The sequence below is a fragment of the Vicugna pacos genome, chromosome 13 (genome assembly GCF_048564905.1).
Source record: "Vicugna pacos chromosome 13, VicPac4, whole genome shotgun sequence".
Taxonomy (NCBI): domain Eukaryota; kingdom Metazoa; phylum Chordata; class Mammalia; order Artiodactyla; family Camelidae; genus Vicugna; species Vicugna pacos.
Genome location: NC_132999.1, coordinates 61809503 through 61827122, shown reverse-complemented (window position 1 = coordinate 61827122; position 17620 = coordinate 61809503). Strand labels below are relative to the sequence as shown.

At 40.0% G+C, this 17620-nt stretch overlaps 1 protein-coding gene across 4 annotated transcripts in view; it reads right to left on the bottom strand.

Annotated features, from left to right (window-relative positions):
• The window catches only part of RERE (arginine-glutamic acid dipeptide repeats), a 366213-nt gene that overhangs the window by 218199 nt on the left and 130394 nt on the right, over positions 1 to 17620 (bottom strand). For all 4 annotated transcript variants that reach the window (XM_072975465.1, XM_072975468.1, XM_072975466.1 and 1 more), the window contains exon 2: positions 12368 to 12836. In XM_072975465.1, coding sequence (XP_072831566.1) covers positions 12368 to 12692 — 325 coding nt within the window. In that variant the 5' untranslated portion in view covers positions 12693 to 12836. The remainder of the gene's footprint in view (positions 1 to 12367; positions 12837 to 17620) is intronic.

The following is a 17620-nucleotide window of genomic DNA, read 5'->3' as shown; positions in this document are numbered from 1 at the left end:
GCAGCTTAGCTGATAACGTAAGATGTATACCACAGGAGACTACCTTGTAAAAAAGGGTTTTTACTGGTTAATGATATATTTGCTCAGAAACCTTCTGTTTATAAAATGCTCAAGAATTTTTCCAGTGGTTAATATCAAACATAGTGACCTGAAGATTACAAAATAAATCTTTTAACCAAAGCCTACAAGGATAGCAGAGGGCCTCCAACACTGCATCTCCAAGTTCCTTGTCACGTTCTCCATCTAGGCTGAAAACTCAGCTCATTTTATGAACCTAGACCAGGGATGGCCACCATTCCCACATCCATCTCCGAGAACAGCACTGTCCTTCCAAATGGGCCATGCTCAGCCCCCAGCACCTGGACCAGGAGGTGAACTCCACCTGCTGTCTAATCTAGATGATCTCACCTAGTCTTCTCATCTAGTCTGGGCCTCTTCACTATTCATTTTTCCTTTATCATTGTTCTTGCACGTTTTCTTGTGGGAAAGCCATGCTCAGAACTTGACGTAGAAGACAAAAGTGAAACGGAAGTGAACAGGTGTGCCTGATCTCGGTGATCTGCTAACATGGCATTAACAGGCCAAGTAACATATCATCAATTTTAAAAAGCTGGGGGGCTAAGGGGGCTTCTAAGTCTCTATGAAAATATTGAGTATGAAGGGGTTCTTGATAAACTCTGCATCCTGCTTCCTTTTTTAACTTTAATATATATAATATATATAACTTTAATAACTATAATGCTTTAAATGAACTACAAAGATGCAGAATCTACTGTGACCCCCCCAAAAAAATTAAATGCTTCTTTCTGTGTTTACCACGCTACTCCAGAGAGGGTCTTAAGAAACAACAGCTAGGGAAGGGTTCCACTCAAGTGGCAGAGTGTATGTTTAGCGGCCTGAGGTTCTAGGTTCAATCCCTGGAATCTCCTCCAAAAATATAAATGAATAAATAAATAAACCTAATTACCTCTCTCATCCCCAAAAAAATTAAAAAAAAAAAAAAAAAGAACCAACAGCTAAACTTGGCAACCACTACCACCAAAAGAAAAGCTCTGTATCCACTATGGCAAACAAGCCATAGCAAGAAGCAAGTCCAATCCGGATTCAGACACACAAATTCGCACAACCAGGAAGGCGTCCTGACAGACCCACCCGAATGAAGTCTTCAACAGCCAGAGCTCAAGTTCAACAGTGGCCACATTAACGTCAGAGCAGAGGTGTGAGAACAGTGTAATGTCTCCTCTCAAAATAACCTCAGCCAGGAACTGCGTGGGTTTTCCACACTTCACTGAGACACATTCTGAGCATCTGCACTGCAAAGCAGCTTCCCAGGAAAAGTTTTGGCCCAAGCCGACTCCTGTGTCACAGAATAACTTCATGAGCTGTCGTCACCACCAGGCAGGCAAACGTTCCACTGAACATTTTAAATATTCATAAGGAATACACAGTCCTAAGAAAACAGAAGAACACAAGATCCTAACAGATTCGAAGATCTCCAGAGACCTCTGCAAAGGAAGCACACAATCTTCCGGTGCCATCACGTTCAAAAGCCTTCAGAGCCAAAAGTGATATAAATGTTTACATTTTAAAAAAAGAAAAAATAGGCAGGCAACCATAAAACAGTTTCAGACTTAGATGAAGAGTCAAAAGATTTAGATAATGTGAGGTCAGAAGCCATTCCTTTCGGAGTTTTGAAGATGGAAGTTTAGTAACGATAAATATCTTCCTTTAGTAGGTACGTATCTTTTCACCTAGAAAGATTAAAAATTAAGTAACCAGAATTAACTGTGGTGGTAATTATCTCCTTAAATTGATATGTATCTTTTATCCCTGAGAAGATTTAGAATTAAGTAAAGAAAGATTTAAGAGAATCAAAAGCATATTAACATTCTTGGGGCTTATAAGAAATCAGGACGTATTTGACATCTTTATTCTTCTTATAGTTCGAAGAATGTGGCTTAGAATGATACCCTTATAACTCCAATTTTACAAAGTAACACTACCTAAGACCTTATTACACGCCAGGCCCTTTCTGAAGAAACCCCACATGCATGTGCATATACTCATGGAATTCCCTTTACAGTCTGTGAGGTGGGTACTCTGATCCATATTTTACTGATTTAAAAAAAAAAAAAAAAGGCACAGAGCTTGTCCCTTGCCACGACCCCCTTCCCCAGTGGTGGAACTGGATTGCCTTGCAGTGCTTCTCTGTGTGAAGATGATTCAGACGGGCAATCAAGATTGAAACTGCAGTGAGTTTATGCACAGCACTGAGATATCTAAGGCACCATTTAGGCTCACTTCAGTTTTGGTATGATTTATCTCATTTATAAGCATTAAGTACTTTGGGAAGGTTTGTACTAAAAGATCCCATAACAATAGAAATCAAAATTTTAATTTATTTTATTTAATAAGCAAGCCTAACTGTTGAAGATAGTAACTACTTTATAAACAAGACCAATCACAATTCAAAAATACCTCAAAACTGACTGTTAAAATTTGTTTAACTTATAAAAGGGACAAGATTTATAAGCTGAACTTTAAAAAAGGAGAGCCATGTCTTTTAATTTATAACTTTAACAAACTGAACACCAATTTTTTTAAATGAAAGTGACCTTTCAGGATAGTCTTTTCCACATATAAACAGCAGCCTGTGGACCCTCCCCAAAAAAGTCCTCACGTCAACCACTAGCACATGGGACTACTTACTGCCCGGCTCCTGAAGGAAGCACAGCTGAGACAGTGCTGTTCAAGCAGGGCCACTCGAGAAACACAGGGTAAGTCAACGCTCATGCCCCCTGCCTATGCTACTGAACATTTGGGGAATGAATAACGAAGTGCCTAGGATGTGCTGACACTTTTCTAGGCACCTGAGATACATCAATGAGCTACAAGGAAGAAGACCCCTGTCCTTCTGGAGTAAGCCAGCAGGTAAAAGACACAAGAGAAATGGGAATGGTGGCATTTAAACCAGGTGTGAGACATTAAGGGGTAAGGGACTGTGAGAAGGTGGTGAGACACAGACAGGAGGTCCTAGTGGGGTCAAACAATTTCTGGATTCAGGGCCTGCCTGGCTGAGTGGAATCCAGCAAACTGAGCTGAGGAGATTACCAGAAAGCTACATTTCTGAATTTGAGGATTAACTGCTCACCAAAACATCTTCAAAGGAGTACCATTTAACATATACTTGACATTGTCAAGGGTGACTTTTCAATGGCCACATATAGAACCTTTCTACTTCTTTTTGGAAAACACAGGTTGAGAATACATTTTGGCTCAGTGTTTCTCACACAGACACTTCTGTTGTAACACAATATATATGCTGCTAGGAAAACCTCATGTTCTGCAAAAAAAATGTTTACTAAAAATAAAAGGGTGTATATGAAATACAGGGCAAGGGGCAGATTACTCAAAACTTTTGCAACTCTAAAGTCAGATTACCATTTTTTTGAAAATGCAATAGCTATAAACTCAAGAAATAAGACAGCCCAGCCCAAGCAGGTAACCAGAGTGACTTAAAGCTGCCTTAAGGGAATATTTAAGATAGATAAAAGTAACAGATGCTGGCTTGAAGGCACCCAGGCAATGCAGATTAACAGGAGGCTTCTGTGAAGGTGAGCGCAGCAGGTGAGGCAACCTCCTAGAGACAAAGCAGGTAAGGTGGCGTGCACCTCTGAAAAGGCTCTCACCAGTGCAACAGCCAAATTGAAGGTTTAAATTCTCACCTATTTTTTCCTTTTCTGCTAAAATATAACCCTGTATTACAGCATATAATTATTTACTATGATCCTACTCCCTCTATTCACACACCTCTTGTCTGGAAAAGGCTGCATATGAACCAGCACAAATTGCACACTCCACCAGCATCATTCCTCTATTTATCTATCACATACTTAGCAAAACAAACTATTTATAAATACCCATATGTTGTTACAGTTCTCACCGAATCTCCTGCGCAGTGAGTCTCCCAATGAAGTGCACACAGTGAACACGTGTGTTTTTCTGGCCATCTCTCATCTACTTCTTCCACCCTAAGGCTCCCCAGGTTCACTGAGGGGCATTACCGTAGCCCCACCATGTGCAGTTTTGGGGGAGCAAGAAATCAAGATTTCTTTTTTTTTTACCCCAGACATGGACATGCAATTCAGGCTTCACCAACTGAAACTACTCTTCTGAGGCTGTGACTGGAGCCGAGTGGCAGCGAGACAGGAATATGCTGAAGGGCATCTATTCCAGAGGGAGCACCAGACGGAAGGGTCAGCAGCTCCCACTGACCCAAAATCTGAACTGCCCTCGATCCAGGCAGGGTTCCACCCATCCTGTGAGTTACTCTACCAACAAATTATTTTTGTGTGTGATGTGGCCAATGTTCCCCAGCTTGCATTCAAAAACATTTTAATGACTACAATATGCTCACACTTACTAGATCACATAAACTATGTATTTTCCCTTTCAGTTGCTGAGTTAAGACTTCAAATCCAGTAACCAACATTCGCCTAAATATTTTGGAACAATTTACCTCTCCCTACTCAGCATACTTCCCGTAACTGTTATTCATTTCCGTTTTTAACAAGCATTCTTTATATATATATATATATATATATATATATATATATATCTCTACCAAGTGAGAGAGAAACAATTTTCAGAAGCAGGCAAAATACAACTAATTTTAGCAGTAAGAGAAAGAAAAAGAACAAAGTAATTATACGATTTGCATTTTCTAAGAGATGGGCCTATCCCCTCTTTTCCTTTCAACATAAATGTCTGTTCTTTTATTATCTTCAGTAGTTTATGCAAATATCCATCCATCCATCCACTTTAACCAGTCCTCAGAGGCCCATGACACCTTACAAACTAGCTGGCTGGCCTTCATTTCCCGATACGTACAACAGGAAAACAAAGACTCAGTTGTGCAGAGACTTGAAGGACTAAACATGTGTAAAGCAAGTCCACTATTAGAAAAGAGCAAATGCTTTTGAAACGATGGTGAGTTCTCATCCGTGGTTACAGCTTCCTCTCCCCCTCGTGTCTGTCTACTTGCACCCAAATTCACAGTTCCCTTTGCAATCAGGTACTGGAGAAGACCCTAACCTTCTGGACTAACTGGTCGGAATTTAACTCCACAGCCACCTCTGTTCCTCCTGAACTATATATGCTCTATTTCACGTCAAAATCTCGAGCCATGAAAGACTATCTTCCCTTTCCCCCCTTTTTGGGACCTGCCTAAATTCTAGGCCGTGTGAAGAAGTGCCAAGTGTGCTGGGACGCCGAGCCTCTGGGAGCTCAAGGCAGTGCGCTTGTTTTCTATTTGTGCGTTAGCCTGAAAAGGCCTGGGAAGCACTGGTCCAGAGCAGTGGTTCTCAAACTTTAATGCGTATTTAAATCACCTGGGAATCTTACAAAAACAAAAATTCTGATTCAATAAATCCAAGGTGGAACCTGAGACTCTGCATTTCTAGTAAACCCTCACAGATGCCCATCTGTGGCCAACACTAAACACCTGTCTAGAGCACACACTGCACTATACTTAACGACCCTTTCCTTACGACACAGAAACAGATACAGTTAATTAGTCTCAAAATTTTCACCACTTTCCCTTCTTTTGGTTAGAATAACTTCAGCAATTTCTCTGGCTTCTTCTCCCCTCATAAAGCACTTTATGTGCTAAAATTTTTTCTTTTACACATGCAAGAGTTGAATAACTTCCTAATAAACATTAAAAGGCAATCATTACTTGAGGCCTGGAAAAAGATTAAATAAAATTTCCATAGAAAGAGAAGAAATAAAAATTAATGCAATTCACAACTAAAAGTACACAATAATGTGATTAACAATAAGAGACATTTTCACAACTGTTCCAAGGACACACAACTAAGAGAGCTGAAATGGTCGTTAAAACTTGCTCAAACCTGAGTCCACCTAGCAACAAAGCTCATCCTGCCTATTCTGGAGTGAACTGCATCCCTGTCCCCTGTCCCAAATTCATATGTTAAAGCCCTAACCATCCAGACCTCAAAATGTGGCCTTCCTTGAAGAGGGGTCACTGCAGATATAATTAGCTACCATGTGGTGGGGCCCTAAGCCAATATGATTGGTGTGTTTATAAAAAGGAGAAATTTGGTCAGACACAAAAGTAGGCACACAAGGAGAATGCCACGTGAGGGCTGCAGTTATCCTGGCACAAGTCAAGGAGCAACCAGAAGCTAGAAGAGGCCTGGAACAGACAGATTCTTTCCTGGTGCCTTAGGTGGGAGCAGGATCATGCCAACACCTTGATCTCAAACTTGTGGCCTAGAGAACTGTGAGACAATATTACTTCTGTTGTTTAAGCTACTGAGTTTGTGGTAATTATGACAGCCCTTGCAAACTAATGCACTGCCTCACTGCGCTTCTTCCCAAATAAAAAACAAAATCTAAAGATGACTGTGCAGACATGCAATCACATCAGTCAGGTGTCCCATGTGAAGATTCTGGACTTAATCCTACTGGTAAAAAGGATCCACTGAAAGGCTTTAAGCAGGTTAATATTAGGTTTATTAAGTGCAAATGAACTTGTAACACAAGGCAAACCACTATCATTCAAACTGGTCCTAAAGGTTCCTTTGTGCCAGAATTTGTGTTTCCTGTTACACAAAAAACACTCTTACAATCATCAGAAGAACTCATGCCACCCCTACACCAAATAAGAATGTCTCAAGAAGACACCTTCACCTGCATGTCACTTCTATCTACAATTCTTCTAGACATGAAACACGGATAAAAAGTTACAAATCAAATGTGCTTTTATTTTGCCCAAAATATATGTCCTGGAACACCAAGTGCCAGAGTTCGGTTCTGCTTTATTTTAGAGATGGAATGCTTGTCTGAGTGATTGCAATAGATAGGCTTTCAATTACTCAGAAAAGCAAGACTCTGAAACCAAATTCAGCCTCATAATTGGTCTGAGACCAACCCGCAAGAATCAGTAGCTAAATGTTAGGACATACTGTTTGTTAAAATGCTGGTAATTCTCTTCCCTCTTTAAATAGGAATTTGCACCAAAGGGGGAACTATCCATCTTCAAAAGTTCCATGTTTTAACTTTACTTCTTCTTTTTAAGTAAATTTTTCATTGAAGTCTAACACACATACAGAGAAGTACAAGCATGACAAATTCTCACAAAGTGAGTAAGTCTACAACCAGCACTGTCACCACAAGACAGAACAGGACCAGACCACTGAGGTTCCCCCTCACGCTCTATTTCAGACACCCAGTGTCCATCAGTATAACTACTATCCCGACTTCAAAACACTGAAGATTAGTTTTGCCTGTTTTTTAACTTTATACAGAAAGAATCAATAGTATTAACTCTTTTGTGTTCACTCAGCATTATGCTTGATTAATAGTCTACTTTTAACTTCAATAGTTCATATTGATTCAACCCAGATCCCCAGGTTTCAATTCGTTTAGATTTTCCCAGCTTAAATTCCATTTGCATCAAAAGAAATTAACACCTCAATGTTCAATATAGAATCAATTCTAGTTTCCAGGTCCCTCATCAGTTCAACTCCCCAATTCCACACAATAATGAGGAAAATTTGCAAATAAAAGAGGAAATCTTTAATTTCACCTAAGATTTCATAAACCACAGACTTAAAAGTTTTAGCCTTTTATATATAAAATTTATATTCATGAAGAACTTCACACTTTGTTCATGAAAGCAGAAGGAACATAATATAACAAACTTGAAATTCCTGTCTTGGTGTTTTTCCCCCTCCATGTATGTGCTAGAGGTTTCTGTTACTCTAGGAAAATACCTAAGGTAAATGAGAGAATAAAATGTTATCAGCTGAAATGACAGAATACAAGAAACAGAACCAGCTTAATAGGCACTTTGTAAAGGACACGTTTCCTTATCAAAATAGTAAGCAAAACTGACACGCCAAAATGAAAAAACTGCTCCCAACTGATTTGAATTTAATTGTTTTGACTGTTTTACTTGATCAGGAATAAAGGAATCATAGTGTCTAACTGAAAATAGTGGATATACTTTTGGTGGGTATGTAAACTGGAAAACAGCATGGAAGTTCCTCCAAAAAGTAAAAACAGGACGGCCATATGATCTGGCAATTCCATCTCTGGGTATATATCTGAAGGAAATAAAATCACTATCTGGAAGAGGTATCTGCACCCCTAGGTTCACTGAAGCATTATTTACAATATCCAAGACCCAGAAACAATCTATTAAGTGTCCACTGATGGATGAACAAATAAAGAAAATGTGGTACAGATATACAATGGAACATTATTCAGCCATAAAAAAGAAGGAAATCCTGCCATTTGCAGCACCTTAGCATTATGCTAAGTGAAAAAGTCAGACAGAGAAATATGTATGATATCACTTATCCGTGGAATGTAAGAAAATCAAACCCAGAAACAGAAAACAGATTAGTGGTTGCCACAGGTAGGGAAGTGGGGGCAAGGGGTAAAAGAAATGGGTGAAAGTAGTCAAAGGGTACAAACTTCCAGTTATAAGATGAGTAAGTTTGGGGGATATAATGTAAGCATGGTGATTATAGTTAAGAATACTGCAGTGAATATTTTTAAAGTTGCTAGAAGAACAGGTTTTAAAAGTTCTCACCACATACACACACACAGAAACTGTAATTATGTGTGATGATGGAAGTATTAACTAACCTCATTGTAATCATTTTGCAATGTACACATATATGAAATCACTATGTTATACATCTTAAGCAATGTTTTACGTCAATTATATCTCAATAAAGCTAGGGAGAAGAAGGAAGAAAATAGTAGAAAGAAATTAATATGCTACCCAGCAAATTTTAGAATCAATATCCTTTGCTAAAAAGGCCCACAAGGGAAATCTGGCTGCACACAGATGTGTAATAAATCAATTTGTTACCATGACAGTCATCTCAAAAGCAAAGTAATGGTTGAAAGACAACAAAGAAGTTAGATTAGACACAGAGGCAATATATAAACAGAGCCCCACAAGGTTTTTGTTTTGGTTTTTATTTTATAACAAGTCTGTTAAATCATTCACTGGAAAATAAATTATTCAACATGGACTTTCAGAAGCATTATTCTAACTCTGACATCATTAATCAGTCAACACACTTTTGAAAAAAATTTTCAGAAACTTACTTATTCAACAAGTATTTTTATGGAATATACACTACTGTTGTAGATTCCAAGAATTCAATGATAAGCAAAAATAAAGTTGCTGCCTTTATAGAGGAGAGAGAGCTAGTAATCCTAAAACAGTAACAGAAATAAATAGTAAATTATTAGTTATAAGTGCTAGAAAAGATACATGATGCTGTGACAGTATCTATTAAGGAAAACTGGATAACGTGGGAGGGGAAAGGCAATGACACTGGAATGAGAGCACTAAAGAAAGGACAGAAATTAAGTTAAATGTCTGCATGTGTATGGGGTTCACTAACCTAAGGCAACAGCAAGCGCAAAGGCCCTGAGGCAGGAGGTAACACTAGTAGTGCAACTAACTATAAGCCCATTATGCTGAGCTCCAAAGGGTAAAATAAAGATACACACAGAGATGAGGAGCAGGAACAAAAAAGAACTGGTTGTAACCATGCATGAAATAAATCTTAACCTAGTAACAAATTCTAAATATCCAATTTCTCAATAAAATCTCATTTCTCTCAGACCAAATAATCTGAACATAGGCCTATCCCCCAGGACAAGGAAGAACAGTTACATAATAGTCTATTTTTATCCGCACAGTATCACTCACTGCTTGGCTCATTCTTAATGACATTTTGGGAGGTATCTATAATTTATACTTAATTTGAGTATTAAAACCAATTCTGAGAAGTAAAAAGGAAAAAATTAATCTGTGATTTACTTCCTAAGGAAACAAATGAGTATAAAATATTTACCATTCCAAACTAGTAACACACTGAAGAAATCCCTTATGATGCTCCATAAAATCCCTGCTGAAACCCTTAAGATACAACCACACAGAACCTCTGCAACTGGGCGAGGGTGATGGTTTTTCATCACTAACAAAAGATGATGTTGTAGGACTTCGCACCAAGAAAGAAGACCAGAAAGGAAGACAAAGGAAAGGGGAAGAAACCAAGTCCTATCTAGGAATCTAATCACAGTACCCTAACTTCTGAGTCCTCGGTTTAAGTAAACCTAAAGAATAGGCAGTATTTTAAAGCCCTCCATTTAGAAAGGAGCTATTTGGAGAAGGCAACCAAGTCATCTGGCTCCAAATGCATAACCTCAAAAGAAATGAAACCACCGAGAAGGTCAAAGACAGTCTCCTTACCAAAGAGTGAACACCCAGGGACCTGGCAGGGTGCAAACCCTAGGCCACAGCACTGCCGCCCTCCCAAGCACACGAGGCTCCTCACAGGAAGTGGTTATGCGTTGAGTGCCACAGAAAACTTTCAAGCCACTTGGGGTTTCTGTAGATCTTTCAAACACATGTATCTTCCAGAGAGCCTGTGTCTTCTTTACATTTCACAAAGGTCTTCAGATTCACCGAAACAAAGTTTGCCTCCCTAGTACAAAGTTCTTCATCAAAACAAGAACTCACTATTCTGCAAATAAGCCATTAGCAACCTCCCTCCACACGGTCTTCTAAACACCGAGCAGGAAATCATCCTGTAGAAGGCGCAATACGAATGTGCAACAGCTCTCAAACCAGTGTTCTCAAAAACGGTTTTTCTTAGGAAGTTATTCAGTAAAAACAGGATGCCACAGGCCCAAAAATGGGAAAAATGGCTTTTTTTAGATGTTCTTAAAAGGTTTCCTTAACTGCAGGACTTCTCAGAGTTATTAATTATGAATCTCTCACGAGAGGGACAGCATGTGTGCGGCATTTCCCCCGTGTACCTCACTACAAGTATTTTGGGGAAAGCGTCCCCACTGACACAGGAGTAACATTCCGTTGAGAAAGGCTGGCGTTCAGTACCGCACAAGGCGGCCGGCCTTCTGACAACGATCCAAACGATCCCAGTCCACGCTGAACTGCTGTGCATCAAGAGAAAAGGACAGCAAATAAAGTCTTCACTTATTTTTAACGTACCATCCTGTAATCTATGTCTAAGAGGTTAATACACTCTGCTCCTTTCTCATGATCTGTAACTACACAGGCCCACAGCAAGCCACTAGGGTGAAGTCTATAATGACGTGTTCTTCAGTGGCTAAGAAATTCCAATTTGTCCAATATTTAAGTTCGAATCAAAACTCCTGACCGTCTTATAAACTAAACTACACATCCAAGTCTCTGTAGCAGAGCTCCAACTTCCCTGAAACATCAACCTTGATAATTTTCTCTCACATAAGTATCTTCTCAGTTAGTCGTCAACCAAAAAATTGTAGTTGTGAATACAAGTATATCTGTGTAAGTTCTAATATTGATTATGTTCTGAAATTCAAAACTAATTCCCATATGGGGGAAAAAAATCTGGTACTTTACGTGGCCCAGAACAGTTACAGTGCTCTCAGGAAGACAACTGTATGAGATTAATGACATAATATAATCTCTTTCATCTCCACCCCTGGAAAAACAGCAAACTGGGCGGATTTTAACCTGTTAATTACATCTCATGAAGTTCATGTTATTCCTCAGCATTATAGGTAATTCAAACAAAATGATTTTAGCTAGTTTTACTGACTTCTGTATGCAAAATACCTTACTAGACACATTACACCAAATGAAAAAGGAAGGTCTTGCTGGTGTCCAACAGGTTCTGAAACCACTTGTTTCCCTGCATCTCATTTGACTGCTGGGTGTCTCTCTCTGAACAATGCTATAAACCTCAATACACTGAACACAGTATCTTTTCTGGAAAACAAAACAGGTTAGTTGGCTTCATCTATTATCAATGACAGAGACCCTGAAGCTCAATGCTTTGGAAAAAGGGGTTATCAAAAGGAATAAACCTTGGTCTGAAGGCCATTAAAAATACCTCTCTACCTTCTGGTCACTCCTGAAGCCAATGTAAAATTCCCTGTTTCCAAGACCTGTAAAGTTTACTTGTCCCACCATGCATTCCATTCTGCAGGGTCTCACCAGGGCCTCATCTGTGTTAAAGATTCAAGCAAGGAGGAAGTCAGAAGAGGAAAACTACTCAGGGACAGTGAGGCGAGAGAACAGGGAGCAGCAGGCAGACAGAAGGGAAGAACTGACAAGCGAAAGTGGAGGCAGACGGAGGGAAGGAGTGCGTGAACCCAGCGGACCAAAGCGGGCTAAAGCCGGTGTTCACTGCCCGGAGTTTCCCGGCCCAAACCCACTGCCTCCTCGCAGGGTTCCAAGCCTCCCTCCGTCTACGCTGACATCGTTTCTCCGCCCCAGACACTGAAAGACCCAAACGCGCCTCACCTCCAGGCCTGTAGACGATGTCGTCCTCAGTGATGTATGAGGTTATCTCGCCCGTATCTGTCCTTTCATAACGAGACTTTTTTTTCGGGGGCTTCTTTTTGTTCTTCTTTGTGGACTCCTCCGTGGTGGCACTGTTGTTGTCATTGTCCTCATCTTCGCTGTGATCACTCTCAGCATAATTTTTGGCCCCTCCTTCCAAGGTACAGCTCCTGCGAGGCCTGGAGTTCTCGCTCTCTCTCACCTTGTCTCTTTTCTCTCTCTCTCGGTCCCGATCTCGGTCCCGATCCTTCTCTTTGTCTTTGTCTTTGTCTTTGTCAGCTGTCATGATTCGCCACGTGCCTTCTTCTGTCCTCTCACGGCTGGGCCTCCGTGAAAGGTAGACAGTAAGCCTGGGCTTCAGTCTTCTGAATTTCTCACTCAATTCCAGGGAAAATCCAACCACTCCAACAACCCCCACGTTTCAAAAATGCTAGGAGAGGAGAGAGAGAGAGAGAGAGAGATTGATTTTTGTCCTTGAACATTTCCTCATATTTTCTTCCTAAACTAATGTTTTGTTAGATCGCTTACTTACTCATGCTTTAGCACTAAAAACTTCTAACTGCTCATAGGAAAAAAGGACAAGTGATATAAAATTTTTTTAAAAGCAACTTTTGGCCTCAGCCAGCATATGGTTTGGGATTTTTCTAGCACACCAGTAATGAACATGTCTAAATGCATAAGAGTAAACTATACTTTCTGTATGCAAATTGTTTTCTCCTTTTAAAGGATAAAGTATTCCCTAGTAAACAACATATAATCGGTATAATTATACAAAAGAAGCTTCATAACCCACAATATTAATTTAAAAGGGAAAGAATCTGTAGTAAAAATGATTTCCACACGAAGAAAAGAGTAATCCGAACAGCCTCAGAAAATGTCTCTGGACGTCTCACAGTGAACCATCTTCTGAAGACTCTTTCTAGCCTATTTCTCCAAACTTCCAGGGCTCCTCTCAAGAATAAACCTAAGAACTGACTCGAAAGTGACAACTTCAAAGCAAGATTCTTCTGCCTTCAATTATAACGTTTTACACCTTCTGAGTCTACTATTCTAGTTATTTTCCACTGTTTCTCTAAAGATTTACTATCGCTGCCTTAACAAAGTATAACAGTGTCCCAAAACCACGTTCCACCATTAGGGGATATTAGGTGGTTTACACATTCTTCCAAATTTCCACTGTTAATAGCTTCCCTAACAAACTCCTCCTTAGAACTAAACCAAAAAGGAAAGTCTGAAGTTTTTAAGAATTTATAAGACAAGTGAATCCCAAACTCCAACTGAACACAATTCTTATAAAAATTTTAAAAGGGCAAGAAGAATACGGTTTTATTTGCAAGTTAATTTTGGAAAAGTCATAATAACCAACAATTTATCTCTTTCTATCGTTTATCATCTTCATCAATATCTCATCTTATTTGTTCAACAATCTGTACTAAACATTATTTATGTGCCAAGTGTTTGGAACTAAAGATACCACGAGGGAAAGGCTCATGGTCCTTACCCTCAATGCTCTAATGCAAAAAAAATGGAAACAGCTGATCAATATGAGAACCATCTGTTTCTCATGTTACTAAGGACGGATAGGAAAATACATGCACAACAAACAAAAGATTGCTCCTCTACTTAGACAACAACAAACCAGTCAGTTTGTAATTACATGCCTCAGATGCAGAGAAAATTCTCTTTGGTCATGCCAAAACCATAACAATTATCATATACTCTCTCCAAAGCTTTTAGGTCAAACCTGATATCAGGAAGGACCTCGCCATAAGCAGTTCAAATACCCTTAGGCATTCAGGACAATAAAAATGTAAACAACCATCTTTGGGAGACAGACGGATGAAGGAGCAATAATGCTGACAATCTATAAGCAATGTCAGAAAGGGGAAAGCATGTACCACAAACCTAAATTGCTTCCTTCTACACAGGAAATGCGCTTTCAGATAGGATTTCAATTTTCAAAACATATTTCCAGAAAATGAAAAATTATTCTAATAACTGCAAAGGTTCTGCCTAGACGAACCATCTGTTAAACAGACAGTAACAAACTCCCAAGCCCCGTAGCCACTAGTGCTAGCAACTGAAAACACACACAGAGAATATTACTTCTCCACTAGGCTTAAGTTTAGAGCCTGAACAAGCCAATCATGCAAGAAGGAAAACTATCAGCTAACACAGTTGTTGAAACATTCCTCTTTGACACTGAAAACACACCAAGGTCTACTGGGTGTCTAAAAAGAACACGGAGTTTAGGCTGAAAACCTCTCAGATGCAGTTCAAGACAGACAATACTCCTGATAAATTTAAGAAAAAAACCATTCTCCCTAAGGTTAAGAAGAAAACTGCTCCAGAAAACTGTAAAAACATGATTTCAATACTCAAAAAAGAGAAAAAAAAATAGGAAGTCCAAATTGCACATTCAACACTACTTTCCACAAACTCATATGCTGTATTTCTACTTACAAAGAAATCTGCGTTGTTTCTGTCAAGAGTTAACAAGAAAGAAAAATTCAATAATCACTAGAGAAAGCACCCACAAAATGAAATGTGTATGTGTGTGTGTGTGTGTGCAGCTTTCATTAACTGGGAACACTGACAATCCAAAGCAAAAGTCAATCCAACCACCATTTACATTTGGCTCTAAAATATAGCCCAGTAAGCATATATTTTTCCCCTCTGCATTTACTACACTAAGCATAGTTTTTCTGACCCTCATTTAAAAATGACCAAATACAACAATAATGCAACATCTGAAGAAAGGGACCCAGAGGGGAAGTAGGTGGCACTGAGAAGGGTAGCTGTCGTGACCTACCAGTAGACAGGGCAATCACAGCGACTTTACAAAACAGGGGTTTGCAAAGCAGGTCCCTGCCAGGATCTCATTCGATTCTCTCTCTCAGCACCTCAGTGCTGTGAGCGAGACGGAAGTTGCCATCCCCGCTTTACAGACCACAGAAGGCGAGCTAAGACGAGCTCACCCGCGCCAGGCCCCACAGCCCGTGATTTGAAGCAGCTCTTCCAAAGCTGAACCCCACCTGACCTGATGATAGCGTGCTGCTCAGGTTACATCTGTACCTTCACAGGTGCCAACTTCTCCCACATGAATCCGTGCTGATAATTCGCACAGTTTTAGGAAATACACTCACTTTAACCTCTCCCTCCAAAAAACAGAAGGTATTTTCTCCAGCAAGTAGACAAAAATACTGAAAATATCTCTTTAATCCACTGCTCAACCCAGTTAAACAGGAAACACGGTACAAATAACCTTAACAAATAACAAAAGGAAAAAAGTCTAATATAAAACACATTTCAGATTCAAATCAATCTTCATCTGTTCATGAACAAATGTCTACTGAATGCCTACAGTGTGCGATGTGCTAGCTACTGCTCTAGTTGTGGGGAAAACAGCAGAGAACCACATACAAACTTGCTTGCCCTCATGGAACTGATGTTCCAGGAATGTACATATTATATTAAAAGATCTTAAATGGGGAATCTAATGGGGACAAGAAGGTATAAGGGGTCTGCAATTTTAAATGACAATCAGCGGAAGTCTCACTGAGGTGGCTTTGCCTCAAGTCAGAACAAGTACAGAGGAAACAAGGAGACCATTCCAGCAGAGGGAGAAGGAGGTGCAAGTGTCCAGAGGCAAGAGTGAGCAAGGTACATTCAAGACACAGGAGGCCAGAGGGGCTGGAGCGGCATGAAGAAGAGGGAGAGCGACCAGAGATGAGCTCAGAGAGGTGACAGGGGCTGCATCCAGCCTTGCAGGCCAGTGGAAGGACTTTGGCCTTTACTCAAGTGACATGAAGTGACTTGAATGACACTTCAGCCTCTGTAGAGATCGAAGTAGCAGAGAAAGATATGATCTGAATCCTGTTTAAGATCGCTCTGGCTGTTGAGAAAAACCCCGAAGGGCTGCAGCATGACGACTGGTAACGGAAGAGGCTTAATACCACAACCCAGCCGAGAGGCGAAGGTGACTGGCACGGACCAGGGTAGAGGGTGATAGGGACGGCAAGAAGTCTTACTTTCCATGTATTTTCAAAGTAAGAGTCAAACAGGACGTGCTGACAACCTGGGAGGTAAGGTGTGAGAGGAAGAAGACAGGAATGACTCCAAAGGCTCTGACGTGAGCACCTGGATGGATGGAGCTGACATTGTTTGAGTCCAGGGGGAAGATGAGTTCAGATATGAATGTGTTAAGTTTGAGAAGCCTATAAAAACCACATAAAGATTTTTAAATAGGCAGTAGTCCAGGCTGGAGATAAAAATTTAGTTTTTAAAGCCATGAGATTGAGTGAGTTCAAGGAAGTGGGTGTGTATTGTTTTTCTGACAAAAACTTTAAAATCCATAAAAACATATATTACTCATACTTGAATGGAGAGGATATTCAAAAGAGACTTACAAGTTACACATTTCTGAAGTCAGTACCGCTAGAACTGATTTTTTTTTTGCATTTTGTTATCATTATGTTTTTTTAAATGGAAGTAGTCAGCTACAATGTGTCAATACCTGGTGTACAGCACAATGTTCCATAGGATTTAATTTGTTTAAAGTATATTACTCTCACTAATTTCGAGATTTATCAGATTGCACATCATCATTTTATTTTAAGTGATACAATTTGGTTGGCTAGCTTAGTTCTGTCATAATCTAATCAGGGTCAATGTCCTTCCACAAAAAGCCAACAATCAAAGAGTCAATGATACAAAACTGTTCTTTATTACTTCAGGTTATTTAAACTGAGACAGGAGGGGAGGGAGCAAGACACAACCATTAAAAGAATGACACAGCAGTTGAGGTACAACATAAACTGGTTAGAGCTAACTTAGGCCCAAGAGGGCAGAAGACGTCCAGTAGGCCTTGAGCCTCACTAAGGGCTCACTGTAATTCGTTAGCATGCTACATGACACACCCACAGGCACCACAACAGTTTCCAGGCTGACCATAAAAGGCCAAAAAGTGGCTGAACCCCAATGCCTGGAAATCCCTGCCCCTTCTCCAAAACAGTTGGAATAATGCTCCCACTTGTCAGCACATGAAATTGCCCAGCGCATAAAAACTAACCACCCCACTGCCTCCAACCCCGGGGCTGTTCTCCCTCCTGAGACTGACCGCATTCTGTCTATGGAATGTGTCTCTCTCTAAATAAATAAATTTGCTTTCACTTTACTATGGCTGGCTCTTGAATTCTTTCCTGCGCAAAACAA